Source organism: Camellia sinensis, chromosome 8 (assembly GCF_055761805.1).
Source record: "Camellia sinensis isolate YWXY chromosome 8, ASM5576180v1, whole genome shotgun sequence".
Lineage (NCBI taxonomy): Eukaryota > Viridiplantae > Streptophyta > Magnoliopsida > Ericales > Theaceae > Camellia > Camellia sinensis.
The window spans coordinates 179,999,877-180,017,071 of NC_138968.1; the positions used below are offsets into that span (position 1 = coordinate 179,999,877).

General features: G+C 36.5%; 1 protein-coding gene across 1 annotated transcript; it reads right to left on the minus strand.

Annotated features, from left to right (window-relative positions):
- Nucleotides 1–6,137: 6,137 nt before the first annotated feature.
- Nucleotides 6,138–16,693, minus strand: LOC114285165 (Transducin/WD40 repeat-like superfamily protein). Its single transcript, XM_028228180.2, has 7 exons — nucleotides 14,591–16,693; nucleotides 10,323–10,413; nucleotides 9,810–9,967; nucleotides 9,632–9,683; nucleotides 9,465–9,547; nucleotides 9,180–9,273; nucleotides 6,138–7,073 (listed from the first exon to the last, which is right to left on the minus strand). Exons 1-7 carry the CDS (start codon nucleotides 16,277–16,279, stop codon nucleotides 6,475–6,477), a joined length of 2,766 nt encoding a protein of 921 aa, XP_028083981.2. The 5' UTR covers nucleotides 16,280–16,693; the 3' UTR covers nucleotides 6,138–6,474.
- Nucleotides 16,694–17,195: the final 502 nt, after the last annotated feature.

Here is a 17,195-nt window from a genome sequence, read left to right on the forward strand (position 1 = left end):
CGAGACATGCATATATCTGTGCAAATACATTGCTATGCCCCTTTCCTGCTCTCTGTTGCAGCAAAACCAGGAATCAGCAACCTTTTGGGGCTTGGCACGCATTTCAAGAACAGGTGTAAACAGAGGCTAATTGGGGCATTCCGGTGGATTTCCGCGCAAGACAATCCGGACATGCATCATCCATCAGAAGCAAGGCAGTCCCTGGCTTGCACGCCAGTTTTATTTGCTTTCTTAGTTAATTCATTAATTAATTAGGATTCTGTAATATTCTCATATTCGGACTGTAATATTTGGACTGTAATATTCTTTTATTTGGGACTGTATATTTATTCGGACCCTCTGCGCGAGGGCCACAACTGTAATAAGTGTGCGTGTGTATGTTGTATGTCTTCCAACCCCACGTCTTTCTCCTTTTTATTTATCCGCTTTTGATGGTTAGATTAGGGCATGTTTAAATTAGCATACAGTATGACAGCATGCTTGCATCATTCATCTATATTGCATGCACCGGGCTCGACGCATCATACTAACTGCATTGTACTTTCAATTTCAAAGTTGAATACATGATAGTTGTAGCATTTCATATACCATCTTAGAATAGCCGAGCCTGCTATAGTTGCATTCTGCATGTGTCACATTAGGCATTTCTGTATATTTAGGATCATGCATGATTTCTAATAAATTCCTATTTTGGCTTGGAGTACTCGGTAAGTTTTATGCTTTAGCATCCTTACATGTGTGTGAGTGACTGCCATGAATAGCATGCTTACCATGAGGCTATGTGCTTATCTGATATATCTGCCTGAATGCCAGTGGGTGAAGGTTGGGTTACTTAAATTGGAATAAATCATCAAATGTTTCAAGCCTGCCTGCGGGTAGCAAACCATTTTCAAAAACAAACATGAAATGTTTCGTTCCAATTCAGGCGACCCGGTCTACATTTGTATGCTGTGCGCATCATATAGTAACCTAGGCTAATAAACCGGAATAAGAACTCACAATGTTTTCAAAAATTGATATCATGGTTAGTAGAGGCCGGTCCATGATCGGGCGAGCGGGGGTGCTCACGAAGTGACCTTCCCCAATCGTACCCAAGTTCCCGAGCCGAGGCAACTTTGGTGATGACGGACACGTGGCCTTTTGGCACCGAGTCAGGGTTTCCTAAATTTCCCAAAATAAAATATTTAGGTGGCGACTCTGTATCTGGCAAAGCAGTCCATGTTTGGCACTACTTTTTCAAAAATCAGTTTCTCAAAATGATTTGCCGGATTTGGACTCTTTGGTTCAGATTAGGAACCGTGACATTTCAAGAGTCCGAGCTGTAGTGACCCCAAATGAACAGAACGGGAGCCAACCCTCCCGGGGCGTTCGGGGACGTCTACACCACCCAGCTAAACGTTTGTCAGTCCTAAACTCTCTTAGTATATATTTTTCAAAAATCCAAAATAAACCTTTGTCTAAAAGTTTTTCTTTCTATGTAGTAGCTAAAGGAACCAAGCCTGGTATTTACCATGACTGGATAGAAGTTGAACCCTTAGTTAAAAATTTTCCCACACCTCAGTATAAAGGATTTTATGATTTCGAGTAAGCCAGTACCTATGCTCGAAGACAAATAAGAACCAGTTACCTTATCAACCAGATAGCTAAAGATTACCTGGACACATTGGGCAAGGTGTAGTCAACCATTCTTGCTACTAGTGGAGTTCCAGTTAGCCAGATAATTGGAAGCCGTAGTACGGGAAGTAGTAGTAATAGTCTTCAGATAGATTCTCAAAATCCTCTCCAAATGTGCAGACATTGTGAAGGCCTTACCAGAAATTTCAAGAAAATTATGGATAAAGGCAAAAAGGTCAGTGAAGAGCTAGACCAGCTCCGAGACGAAGAAGAACAATTGAGAGCAACTATTCGAACCCTAACCAACCAGCTTAGAAAATTAGCTCTAGGAAAAGCAACTGCACCCTTTCCTAACCGAGAAATCAGACAACTCACCAGTGAGGAATTTGAACAATTGAGTGCTAGAATGTATTTCTTCAGGCATTCTATCATTTGATCTTTTTGTGAGAAAAGCCAATAAATAGAAGACCTTAAACCTTACATATACACTTTAGCCGAAGATAGTAGAAATAACGAGTTAGTCACTATGCAGCAGTTTCTTCAAGACCTCTCCATAGTAGGAGTTCAATGCCCTGGTATAGCTTATCAATGGACTTATCTCTACGAAGATGAAGAGCAGCCCTGCTTAGAAGAGGAAAGATGTATGGACAGGTTAGAACATTTTGGTCGATGCCAGTGTAATTTGGATTTCAGCATCTGCCTTTGCCAGATAAATCTAGCAACATTCGAACCATTGGAGATAGAGATTAGGGGCAAAACGCGTTATCTAACGGCCTCACAATTGTTAGATTACGGTTTTGTCTGTAGAATAATTTTTTCAGATCCAGATCAGACAGATAGTTTTGGAAATAAACTTGCTCATTCAGTACTTTGTGTAATGGAAGAGTATCATCCATATGTAGAAGCATTAATTGATAGCAAGCTACCAGAGTGGAAAGAAATAAGGTGCATCCCAACCAAGCATAAACTGTACCTCAGAGGAACCTCAACATTTCTGGGATACCCAGGACTTCTCAATCGGAGACCCTGGCCATGCAGAAAATTTTCACTCAGAGATCAACTCAATAAATGGAGGAAATTCGCTAATAATCCTTTATTAGCATATAATGGAAATTATGGACATCTAGTTTGCGAAGATAGAAATCAGAAGATATATTGTAACCTAGCTATCATAGGATATCCCTTTAGCAAAGAAACATTCGTTGATGAAAGTCAGTATCCTAACTATTAGCATAGCATCTCTCATGAGTCACCACTAACGGGAGAAGATGACCAAGATAATCAATGGGAAGATGAACCAACCATGGGGGATGATTTTTATGACCAACTTTCAGTGGAAGACCTGGACGATCTCTTAGACAGAATGTATGGGCAAAAAAAAAAAAAAAAACCATGCACACCATAAATAGACTATTGTAATATTTGGAAGTATCATAACCAGCCCTTGTTTTCTAGATTCAGAAATTTTCCTTGACCCTTTGTAAATCCACCTTGAAGATTCACTCCACAGGTCTACATCAATAATTGGTACTTCAGTAGAAGAAGACAAAATTCGTAGAAGATAAGGCCTCTCTTCAATTATCAGAGAAATGCACGCCAAGAAACGATAAAAGATTCTGTAAATATTTATGTCTGTAATTATTTGCGTCTGTCAATGATAAGGCCTTTCCTTCACTCACTACTTTAATAGAGCAGATGACCCCCATCCTGCTCCATTAAAGAAGAGCTGTGAAAATCCTTACACGTGTCTTGTAATAAATTACAGTGTCAAAATTTTATCAAAAAATGAGGATTGAATGATATGCGATGGGGCCCAAAGCAGTACCCGATGTCATTATCCTAATCTTTTATTGATAAAATTCTATCTAAATCTAGAATAGTAATTTGAGTCAAAATCTATGCATTTATGGCATAGAAAAATTTGTAACATCTATGGCCTAGACTTAGGTAGTCTTTAAGACTTTTGAGTCCAAGCTTTTGACGTATAGATTTTTGGCTTGTATGTATCTATCAACCATGTGTATAAATTGGCATTCATGCCAATGAAAGAAGTAGAATGAAAAATTTCCCTTCACTCGTAAAAATTTCCAACCCCTCTCAAAAACCTCTAAGTGTACCAAGTCTTTCAGAATTTCAGAGTCTGTAATATAATCTTTGTAAGTATATTCCTTATTAATATGAAATGTGAGTAGTCTCTCTTTTTCCTTAAATATTTCAAAAGGGTAACTCTTCTATTCTAAAATTTATTTTCTTTTTGGAAAAACTAAGTTTATGGAATGCTTGTTTGCTCATTAATATTACATGTTTTGCACCTTCGTAGTATCTGTTGTTTTCTATTTTATTACTGAGTGACCTTAACTGAAGAGCCCGTGTGAGCCGTGGTTAGGCATTGGAGGGCAAATTATAGGCAGAAAGAGAAAAGTAAAAAATAGAAAATAAAAATATAATATGTTGAACGAAACTTACCTTCAAGGTGGGAATACATGTAATGAAAACAAACATTGCCTAAAAATAGTTTTGCCAAAGAAAAAGAATTTTAGAATACAAGGAGAGCAACCCGAGTAGAAATATTAAGGAAAAATTGTCCATAAAAGAATTTTAAAAATCAAAATTTTACGCCTTTAGAAGAAGAATTTAGAATTAAAGTCAGAACCAGTACTGAGCTTATACAAGAATTAGAAGATCAAAAATTAAGATATCAATTTCTATTATCATTAGCCTCCGGTAGATCTCTAGAAAATTATAGTTTGAAAATTACTCAAATAAATAGACAGATAACTATAAAATAAGAAGTCTTACAGGTAGCTATACAACAACTTGAAGATTTATTAGCATAACTGTAGAATTTCAAAATAGTGGTAAACCACTAACCTAAAAAAAAAAAAAAAAAAAAAAAAATAATTAATTAATTAATTAATTACTCCTAAATCTAGTAACTCCTCAATCTGTGTTCTAAATTCTTCTATATCTACTGGCGTATGATCTATGCTGATGTAATCCTATAATCTTTATTTTTTATATCTAAACTGGCTAAAACTTTATTTCTTTCCCAATATTTCATGGCCTGTTCTCCTAAAATCTATGTTGTTTCAGCTAATCTTATTATTTCATCTAAATCATTTTCTGTTCTTCTGTATACTGATTTTTTCTTTAATTTTCCTATTTTTTGCGAAGATTAATTCTAGGCTAACAATTTGTTGAAAATCTTCTAGGTTCCAATAGTCGCTATTTTCTTCAAAATCAAACTCTTCTAAATCTTCTAATTCATAATTTTCTATGTCTAAATTTTCTAAAGAAGTATTTACTATCTCATCAGGTATATATTTTTGGGCTACCTTCTGCTCTGATATTCTTAGATATTTTCTTAATAGTTAATAAATAATGTATGAATGGCTAGGGTGGGCCTAGGTTTTTTGGGAAAAGGATATTTAGACAAGTTTGGCAAGTTGTCAAAAAGTCAAAAAGCTAAAAAATTACTCAAAAAGTTAAAAGTTATCGCCATTCACCAAAAGTCAAAAATTACGGCTACACAACTCTCAATCATAATTTTTCCCTACACACTAATTTATACAATTTTTTAATACACATTTTTCTATAAAAAGTACAAAAATTAACCTAAACATCCATATTTTGTTCCTCAATTTTTTAGTCCAAAAAAATAAAAAGTACACTTAATTAAGACACCCTAAACAATCCCTTAGGCTCATTCCCGAAGGTGTTTGTTTCTCTGCCAACGGTTATGGGCTGTTCATGGAAAATTGGCAATAGAAAAATGTTAGAGAGTTAAATAAATTATCAAATATTCTACTAAATTTTTCATATGAATATGAGACTCACGTATATGTGATTTGTATAAATCTCACGTCTATGTAAGTAGTTTCGTAAAATATTTAATAATTTATTTAAGAATTTTAAGATAACTCTTTGTACCGAGGATAGGGATTGGATTGATGGGGCCATACTCATATTATGGATTAGGGTGTCAGTGATCCTGATGTTGCAGCAGATCTTGTTTATGACAAAATAGCGTGGGCCCAATATTCGATTGGTCCCAAATTTAAGAAGTATATTAACCTAACCTCACCTGAAGTTCTGGATCCCACAGATTTGTAATCAAACTCAAGCCAATAAGCCATCATTTTCATCGAACCCAAACAACCCAAAACCTCCAATAATTCTTCCAAAAAGAAAAGCATAATCTTTTGAGGGAAAAAAAATAAAATAAAATAACAAAATAAAGCCAATGATCATAGGGCCTACCATGAGTGGGTAAGATAACCATAGTTACTCTTAATTGCCTTAAGCACCATACGCACTTTCCGATTACAATTTTTGGAAATATATTATACAGAACTACTTCCCACGAAAGTGATACCTTTCCCAACACAATAGTCCTTACAATTTGAAACAACCTAATTTTATTGAATGATTTCATTGTTAAGTACCTACATTGATTGACTTCCAAAATCATAACCTCAGTTCATGGATTCATAGCAGGTTCCCAAAAAAAAAAAAAAAAGCTGTTTAATTTAATAAACTTTTGCCATACTCATAACTCTACAATTCCCGATTACAGAAAATCCCATCAGATTCTAAATTTATGGTGTAGTTTTCATTCTTTTTCTTTTTCTTTTTTCATCAATCAATCTTCCTTTTTCTCTGCCTAATCGGATTGGATCTCAATCTGTGTTCCAATTCCGAATAGCACGAGCACAAGGAAACAAGAAATGAACTCGCTAATATTACAAATCTCACCAAGTATCTCTGTACAAATTTTGCAACTTAGGGTAACTGAACAAATTGCAGCACTGCATCATCAACATCAACAAGCACATTGCTCTTCTTAAATTTCTTCCGCCTTCAAATCCGAACCGGCAATCCAAAATTTTGAAAAGTTCTGATTTCCCCTCGTAGGCCAGCAGTTACAATTACCATGCCCCAGGCTGATCTGCTTTGGTTTATGCTGTTTGAGAAGTCAACACTGACACGAGGACTATGGTTCTTGGCGGTCAAAAGAAGTTTTTCCTCCGGCCATGTCGCTGAGATTCTATCAAAGAAGTAACTGTTGGTTGCGCTTGAAATTGTTCCATGAAGCGGACTAGTAGGGCACGCGCATGCCAACAGTGTACTCTCGTTACCATTAATCTCTTCGACTGGTGTAGGAGGGTGATTGGCTGTAGAGACCTCATCCACATCATCGCCGAGCCGACTCTGTTCTCCGGAAGATCTGTCTTGGAATCCCCACGAGTCACACATGCCAGGCCAAGGGATGGCCATTGACACGTCTTGACAGTGGAAATGTTCGTATGACCGCGTAACAGTAACACCTTTGCTTCTGCTAGGTTGAGAATCGCCTTCATGCTTCCAAACATAGACGTGAGAATCCTCACTGGCAGAGACTACATAATTTCCATTAGCCGTGAGGGAGGCTGAAATTTGGCTGTTCGTGTTGCGAAACCCTGTCATCAAAACAACAACAATTTACCGTATGAGAATAGTAAAAGGCTTAGCAAAAATTATATTGTTCTAGACTAGACAGAAGCTTGTCTTCCATTGCCCACAGAACAATACCCATAGGTCATGTTTGATTCACAACACTAATAGTGAGGTATTAATAATCCTATTAAATTAGTGTGGTATTAGTTATCCCACCCCTACCCCATTACTAATAATCCTACAAATTTGTTGGATTAATTATCCATTGGATTAATAATCCTAAACTAAAATGTCAAAACAAACATAGGATGATTGGGCCCACGGATTAATAATCCCAATCCTATGCTTTAATCCTTCCAATCAAACATGCCAATAAGAAATTATTTAGGGCACAATGACACAGTTCAGTTGTTGTATCGATTAGCTAGGAAACAGACATTTCAGGAAAAAAATTTGGAAACACACGAAAGTATTTGAAAACAAAACTAAAACATATTCAAATGCAAACCTAATAATTAAACATGTTTATGCCCTACTAATCCATCCACATGAAAAATACAATTTGGTACTAGATATTAATTCAAATAAAAATTATTAAATTAAAGTCACACACATTATCCAGATAATAAATAAAAAAGTCAACCAAATTATCAAACACAAGTGTTTATGCTTCTGAATATGCATATGGTTCCAATCAAACAAGATTGAGAAAAATATAAGAAATAATAATAACAATAATTGATAATAATCAAATGTCCAATGGTTCTAAGGGATAGAAAGGCCTTTATGGTAACAAGGTTGACAACAATGTTCAACATATATCAAAAGTATTCTAGATAATGAACATTGGCTAGAAGGTAGTGGGGTTTGCTGCTTACAAGAGAAAAGATAAGGCAGGCTAGATTCTGAAAGTAGTATGGAAGAGAAAAAATAAGGTCCATGTGATATCAATGAAAGAGAATAAATGGTTCAACCAAGTCATTTTCTCTCTGTTCATCTCTCCTCTCAATTCTATTTTCTCATATTCTCAATCAAATTTAAGTTCTCTTTGCTCTCAAATCATTTTGGCAAAAAGAGGAAAGCATAAACATTTTGTTCAGGGATCCTGATGTGTCGAAACAACTCATTGTTTTGGTGCGTTTCATGGTGCTTTGATGAGTTTCCATCATTGTTATGTTCTGATGAGAAAGTCGGAATTTTCACTTTTCATTAACATTTTGTCAGTTTTTGAGGAAAGGAAACATTTTTGGCCATTCCAATGAAAAAACAAATATTCCTTGCTTCCTACTCTTCATTTCTTCACCTTCTCTCATATCTCCTCTTCCACATATCTAGAATTTAAATTTCACAAGGGAAACTGTGATTGTCAAAAGGAAATTCAATGCAAAATCCTGATTACATGTAATAATAATATTTCATAGCTTTGAAAAGAGATAAAAAACAAATAGTAAGGATAATTTTAGGATAACCTAGAACGGAGTGTTATGGAAGTCACCTTATGTAACTGACAGAACGTCAGAAGCAACTCTTGGTCACAGCATCACCAGGAGCCAGTATGCTTGCTAAGCAACTCCACTCAACTCAACAAAGTCTTTTCCTATCTATTTGGTATCAGGTACATGAATTGCGTCACCCTTGTCACCTAGCCTTACCTTCAATATTGTCACCCTTCCTAATTGGGGCCCTTATTGGTCTTCGTTGTGCATGCCCAACTATCTTAAATGATTTTCCCATATTCTATCTTCAATGAGTGCTACATCTACCAAATCACGAAGTCGTTCATTCCTAACCCTACCTCTCCTAATTTTGCCACACAACACTTCAATCTCCTCATCTCGGTAACATTTATTTTGGTAAAAAAAAAAAAAATATATTTAAGTTCTCACTGAAACTTCTCATTGGACCACAGCGACATGCTAAAATATCACTCCAACATTAGATTGGCAATCTAATTCTAAAATGCCAAGTAGATAAAATGGAATTTCAAAGGCCCCATTTCAAGGCATGATTTGTAGAAATTGTAATTTCTTCTAAAGATAAGAAATATCTATTTTGTGCACTCAATGGCAGTCTGTAAGACTGTAACCAACTTTATGCATACAAGAATTTACGTAGTGTATTATTCTCACCTTTGAACTTGTGAACAAGATCAACACCCTCAATGACACGTATTCGTGAATCTGCAGATGTGATAAGAACTTCGGATGAACTTCCTGGTGCAAACTGAAAGTTGAAAACTAGTCAGGAACTAAAAACACGAGGGGCACACATTTATGGCTCAAAAGTAAAAGCTGCAAAGACCATGGAAGGGGAAAAAAAACACTCTTATGTGAAGAAAAAAAAGAGAAAGGGAATTCTGTTTCTTCTTTAATCACCATTTTTATAAAAGTGCAGTGGAGGGGCCAATAAATTACCTGGAAACCAGTGATTTTCTTGTGGTGAGATTTCTTTTTCTTATTTTGCAGATTGATTTGACCTTTTTGTTGCAACTTATTTTCTGAAAAAGAGAACAAAAGAGTTTAAATAATAGTGTGTGTGTGTGTGTGTGTGAGAGAGAGAGAGAGAGATCTATCATCCATACCAGATGTGTTGTATAAATGGCAGCTCCCTTTGTATGAACCAACCAATGCACCCTTCAGAAATCAACAAACATTCATTAAGCCATATATAAAACATCGACAGAACATAAAATGACATTTCTCCTGCTTTCTAGTTGCGGCAAAAGAAAATCATAGAGGTACTGTCTAGACATGGCCAACCTGACCATCTGGTGTATAGCAAGCAGCAGTGACCATCTCATGCAGATCATTCCAATCAACAACTTGACGATCAGGAATGCTCCATATTCGAACCTTCGCATCTAAGGATCCACTGATGAAGAATCTATCATCAACAGGATTAAACTGGATGCAAGTTACTGCATACAAAGGAAAATCCAAACAACAATTACATAATTAGCTAATAGATCACCAGAGCAATAATAAGAAACTTATTTCTTATGACAGCTAATATGGACACTAATTTTTGTACCAAAATAAAGCAAAACAAAATGAGAACAACTTCTTAATTACACATTAAAGAAGCATATAAATTTTCCTGTACAATTTAGCCAACAGAAAATATTGATTTCTATACGAATTGCTTAAAAAGGGGTGTCCCCATCATCAGAAAAAAAGGGTTGTAAACTTATCAGGCTTTCTGAGTAGTGAGTACTATAATTAAAGGCCAAACAAAAAGTTGGGGCAACAAAGTATGACAAATCAATTACTTACCAAAATCACTGTGTGAAAAAACCTTCAAACAAGACTTGCTAGACAAGTGCCACAGCCGCACAGTTTTGTCCATGGAAGAAGAGAGCAAATGCTGGAAAAAAAAAAAAAAAAAAAAAACTTTGATAGTAAGATATATTGATTACATATTGACAAGCCAGAAGCTTGATCCATGATCCCACGGATGGCTCAATTGCTGGACTTAGATGCACATATGACATATCCATCATATAGACAATGAAAGACAAATATCAAGAGATCTCTGAGATGCCCTCTACTGAGGTTTTATAGCACCTTTGACAATAAAAATGTTTACTCTTAAAATTTCATTAATAAGTAGTTATAACCTATGTTGCATGGACTCGAGTATGAGTGTCGGGTGCGGGTGTATATCCAAGAGTCAGACCTTCATAAATTTAAATCTTAAGAACTTGGGGTATGTATCCAAAATTGGATATGGGTACGGGGACAAGTCATATGCACATATATATTGCATATTATATAATATTTTCGGATGAGATGTTTTAAATTATGTAGAAATATATTAAAATTAAATATGATTGAGAAAAAATATGAAATTTTTATATCTAATTCATCTATTAGTCTAAAAATATTACTTTACTAACAAACATGAGTTTCTTCTTCTTCATGTATTGTCACAAATTAATGGATCTGAGTGTCTAAATTGGGTACGAGTGTCAGACACATATCTCACACCCTTACCCTTGTCATATCCAGTGGACATGGGTACTCTGAGGGAAATAGAAGAGTCCATGTAACATAGGTTATAACAAATGTACCACCATAGATGTCCAAGGGAGAACATTACCACTGAGAAATCTTAGGGGAAATAAGTGACATTTTCAGAAAATATAGTCAAGGTTCTATCTATTGCCCAATAAGAAAACGTATAAGGATAACAGTAACTGAAACCAGAGCCTAAAATAGGGCCGTGAAGATTATAGTGAGCCACAGAAGTTGGAGTGTCCAACACATCCGTCAACTCAACAAACTTAAACAGCATGCAATTTTGTGAAGCCTCACATTTGTAACCAAAAAAAAAATTCAAATTGTTAGTCAATATGAACCATTCAATTCAACCAACATCTAACATACCATAAGGAAACAATTCATCAGACAGTTGCCAATGCAACAAAGCTACAAAAACAGTCTCAGAATTATGATAACCTGCCAGGTAATTCTTCTTCCTAATTGCCCTACTTCTGCCTTTTGCAGACACTCATATACAACAACTGGTTTTCTCTACATAAAATATCAATGCAGCTGAACTTTCCATAATCTTATTGTCACACAACTTAACCAGATGCAGAGAAGTCCTGTACAGTACAGCACCACCTTAAGTAAACGCAAAACAAAATGGGATCTTATTGCCAATATCATGTTATAAAGGGGCAACCCATTTCTTGGAGTAAACCAAACCAAGCCTTAAGGCCCATCAAATGGAATCGGTTACATGAATCCTTCTTCTCTACTTGACTCTGAAAATGAACCCATTTCTTGGAGTACGCCACCAAAACCATTCATAAGGCAACTTCATTTTAGTAATTGATTTTCAAACAGAAGACATGGCATATTACTTTTATCAACTCAGTCTACAGGGGCTCTCCCCAACATGCCTCATTCAACATCATCCTGGCAGACTCAAAATTGCAGTCTAAACTAGCATTACTGCATGATAAGTCTCCATGTGTGTCCACAAGGCACAATCACATATACCGTGCCTGCTAGTAATTAGAACTTCTCAGCATACAAGGAAACATACAGGCCTTGTCTGATTTGTTTTTCAGAAAAATTTTTGGAAAAAATTCTCTACAAACAAATTTTCAAGAGTAATCAAACCAAACAAATTTTTTTAAAAAAAATCTCAAAATTTTATTTGGTTACCTACTTTCCAAAATTACTATCTCATACATATCATATCAATCACTTTTTTTAAAAACTCTTTCCCTAAAACAATTTTCCAAAACCATTTCTGAAAAAAGACAAACCAAATAAGTTTTCGTACTTTTTATCTCAAAAACTACTCTACAAACACAAACCAAACACACCCACAAACTTTCATGATTCCGTTCCCCAACATGGCTTAAGAAAAAAATATGACATCCCATCTCAAGAAGTTGAACATGATATGCCCACCACATCAATAAATAGATCTAATCAATTCCTTTAACAAGTTTTCAGGTTAATATGTTTAAATAGAGAAGTTTCAATGATACTTGTGCCAAAACTCTTCTACATTACAGGGTCCAACCTCATCATTTCTTTCACATCTATTAATGTTTTGTGTTATGGCTAACCGAATACATCAGAAATCTGAATACATGTTCCAATCATAATTCCTCATAGCTAGACCAAACGAGCAGAACCCATCGAGCGAAGTCAGACAAGTGGATCTGGTGGAGCGATTTGACCAAGTGAAGCCAATCAAGCAGAGCAGGTGGAGTGGAGCCAACAGAACGGGTTTGGTCAGCAGAGCTAATCGAGCAGATGCAATTAAGTGGGGCTATCTGAGAAAAGGCAACCATGCAGATCCAGTGGAGCAGCGTCATGGTTCATTGTGTGCCTTGTGATGTGAAGGAGTGGTTAGGGATGACATGGCTCACCAAATAGTATATCCAATTATATGTACAATAAATTAAACCTAATAGCCGACTCTCCCTAGCAAACAAACAATAGCTTAACCAAGGTCAAGATACCAGTATGCATAACCTAGAAGAAGACCAATGCTAAAGCAACCCACAGATTTCATTCCCTTTCTGATTCATTCTTCCTTCATTAATAAGGGATTAATGGTGGTTCAAACAACTCACTGTTCAAAGAAAATCCCATCTGCATTGTCAGCACCTCTGTTATCAGAATCTTACGATTCGCGATTCGATTCACGATTCAATTCGCAATTTTTACAAAATCGATACGAATCTATGGGTGAATCTATTTTGGAAGTGAATCTCTAGTGAATCACACAATTCACAATCGATTCGTGATTCAATTCACAATTGATTCATGATTCGATTCACTTTTTTTCGATTCATGCAATTTTTGAAATTATTGTGTACGACATATTTTCGACTCTTTTTTTCTTCATCTTTTTAGTAAAAATGGCATAATACAACTTTTAATAGCGTTTAATACCAAAATAACCAACATATATACATGATTTATTGTTATTTTAGTAATCATGGAGTTTTTAATAGGATCCAATTAGATTCAATCAGACTCAACATATTTTTAACCTTTCTTCTCATTTTTTTTTCCTTTTAAAAAATCATAATATATCTTCTAAAGATGTTTAAGATTAAAGTTACACTATAAATTATCTATTACTATTTTATTAAATTGAATATTACATGTGTGAGGTCAGTTATACTTTTTAAAATGTTTTAGACTTTAAAATAAAAGAATCTAAATAATTCCTTCTTATTATTTGTTCACTGTTACTTAGAAAAGTATATATGCTTATTGTCCAAATATCAACATTGTTGTTAGTTATTGTTACTTTGGAAATTGATAGTTTGTCTATTTGGTTACTATCTTTATTAAGAATGGCTGATAAGAAATATCTAAAAAGGAAAAAAGGCAATATTACATCTTTATTAAAAATAGTTGATAAGAAATATCTAAAAAAGAAAAAAGATAATATGGTGATCTTACATAGGAACCTTTGTTAATTTCTTACCTATTAAACTACGTGATTATTATTCAAAATAACATTTTTATTAATTTAAGTCTAAATATTTTATATTCATAAGATATATTTAACATCTAAATGTGTAGATATATGTTTTTAAGTAATTTAGAAAAAGTGATCGAATCTTTACGATTCACAATTCGATTCAATTCGATTCACGATTTGGTACAAGACCATTTTGATTCACGATACGAATCCCGATTTGACAACTATGATCAGCACAATCATCGCCAGCCAAAATATATATACGCATCTTCCTAAATAATGTGAATAAGCACCAAATAGAAATAGGTTTCAATGCTGGATGCTTATTCAAAAGCATGCCTTGTCCTAGGTAATTCGCCACCCAAACAACATGCTAACCAAGTTATATACGAGTGACTCCAACAATGTAAACAATATTTATATTTCACAATAAAGGGCAGGAGAACGTAACCACACACCAAAAAAAAAAAAGTTTTTGTTTGAGCCATGAGAGAATATGGCATCGTCATAAGCTACATGCCGCAAGAAGGGGAGGGGGGGGGGACTACCAAAGTAGCAGTGTAAATGTGTAACTAACCTGAGACTTGGACCATGATAGGTCAAGCACATCGTTAAGATGTCCTTGGAATGAACAAATTGGTTTTTCTGAAAGTGCAAACACTGTCTCTGGCACCAAAATTTGGTCCAAACTCACTGATTTCCGGCTTGTGGATGATCTTCCTCTTCTCTTCTTCTCTGGATGGTTTTCCAAATTTGGTGACACAGAAGTTGGTTCTGGTGACCCATTGGCAAAAAATAAAAGATTTGAATTCCCATCTACCGGCTTATCCATTAAGAGATCACCCTTCCTCTCTGTTTCCACAACTTGCCACACATGAATGACACAGTCCTCACCTGCACTAGCAAGATACTTTCCATCCAAACTAAACTTAATAGTCCAAATTGAACCACTGTGAGCCCGTATCTCCTGGCTCTTGTAGAGGGCTGTGATCTCTTTGCATGATTTTCCATACTGTCGAACACGAACTCTCTCAGGGCCATGAAATGAAACATCTTGGCTATCATCAGTAGCTGAACTCGACCTCCGCCCACCCTTCTCTGATGAGGTATCCCTTTCGTCACTGCTCCGTCTATCCTTGTAACCTGTCATGGTACTAGCAACGTTCCTAATGCTCTTCAGCCAACTCCCTTTCTTCTTGAATTTTGATCCACTTCCACCACTTCCATTGGCATTAGAATCCACATCATCCCTATTACCATCCTCCACATTCTGCCTCCTCATCAACTCTTGAACAATAGGAGAATGCCCTACACACATCTCAAACTCCTCCATGGTCAACTGTCTTCCAGTTCCCACTTCCTTGAGCTTGTTCCAAGTACCATCTTCTCTAACCTCATTCACCACAAACTCTTTTCCAGTATCAAGATTCTTAATTGTACATACAGGGCCAATCCCATTACAACCCGAATCACCATCTAATTCCCCACCACCACTGGCATTCCCCGAAACAGACATGGAATTACAATTACCACCCGGGTTCAAACTCGTGGAATCGTTCATATTATCTTCTACCCGCCTACAATTTTTGCTAGTGGGCGGCTTATTCAGTGACGCAGCAGCATTGATCACTGGCGATCCATTGCCACTTGGAGATTTAACAACACTACGATTATTATTTACAAATGGGCCGCCAATTTCATTAACCACCGGCGGCGAAATTGAATTATTATTAATTAAAAGAATTTGAGGGGAATGAAGGGGCGAATTAGAATTACACTGAGACTTGATGCGATGATGATGATCCGTGGCACCATCTGATTTCGATCGAACGATACCAGGATTGGAATCACTGCAAGAAATGTCACCCCTTTGTTGACTCCGATTCAATTGATCGGCCGACACCGATCTGCCAAAATCTCCTCGGCTAGTCCCGCCCTCGTCCGATGCTCTTTGGCGTGAGAGAATGGGGTCCCGACTGAGACCCATCTGGCGGAGGAGCCGCATACGGCGATCCTCCACCGAGGAGGGTTCGGAGATCCAAACATCGTAGTTATTGGATACGCCCATAGGGAATCTAGGGATTGGCAATGGAGGTCGGTCCGAAGCATAATTGGGGGAATCCGAAATCGATTTCTGATCTTTGTCGTCGTCGTCGTAATCCTCAGCCGAAGACGAAGAGCAAGAAGAGTTGGACGACGATAATATACGATCAAGAGACTCGTAGAAACACTCGTCCTCGTCTTCTTCGTCGCCGGCTTTGCTCATCGTTTGGGCATTCCCATCTGAACAATGAAAATGCCCGCCCCCCCCCCCCCCAACAACAACAACAGGTCCGATCGAATCCCTCCGACTTTCTCTCTCCTCAGTTCGATCCGTTTGGGGCTAACAGAGGTTTTAGAGAGAGAGAGTGATCGGACAATAACGAAGATCGAAGCTATGAAAGTGTGTGGAGTGGTTTTTTTACTTGGGAAACTCAGATCCGATGATGGGACGAGAGAGAAGCTTGGAGGAACAATGGATGCGAAGCCCTATGCAGAAGTCGTGTGTGCGAAGAGAGAGAGAGAGAGGGGGAGAGGGAGGAGGAGAGAACGGCGTCGTGTGGTGAGTTTTGGGGTTTGGAGTTCGGTGATGTTTGGAATGAAGGTCAAAAGAAAGAAATTTGATTGGAGTTTTGGGGATGACTTTGAATTTAATAAATAATAAATAAATATATTAAATGTCATGAATTAAAAATAAAAATAAAAATAAAACCGCCATTTGGTGGTTCGTGTGGCGCGGAAGGCCGATTTTATAATTTTATATTTATTTTCAAAAAATTATAAATAATTTATTAAATTCTTAAAACAAAATAAAATGTCAATTAAAAAATCAATTTATATTTCTTCATCCTCCTGCATCCTTCAATTACCACACCCATTACTCGTCATGGTCATTGGCCATAGTGGCCGGCGACTTCTTGCCAGTTGCCAACCATCATCAAATGGCAATAATCATCTTCTGTCAGTGACAATTATTTCTTAGTAAAATGTTTGAGGGCCCGAAATGCCTGGTTCAAGTGCCCTGAATGTCCAAAACGACGTCGTTTGGGGTATTCTGTTTTTTTTTTTTTTTTTTTTTCCTGTCATTTTCGACCTCTGCAATGCAGAGGAAGAGGGAGAGAAAGAGATGGAGAGGGAGAGAA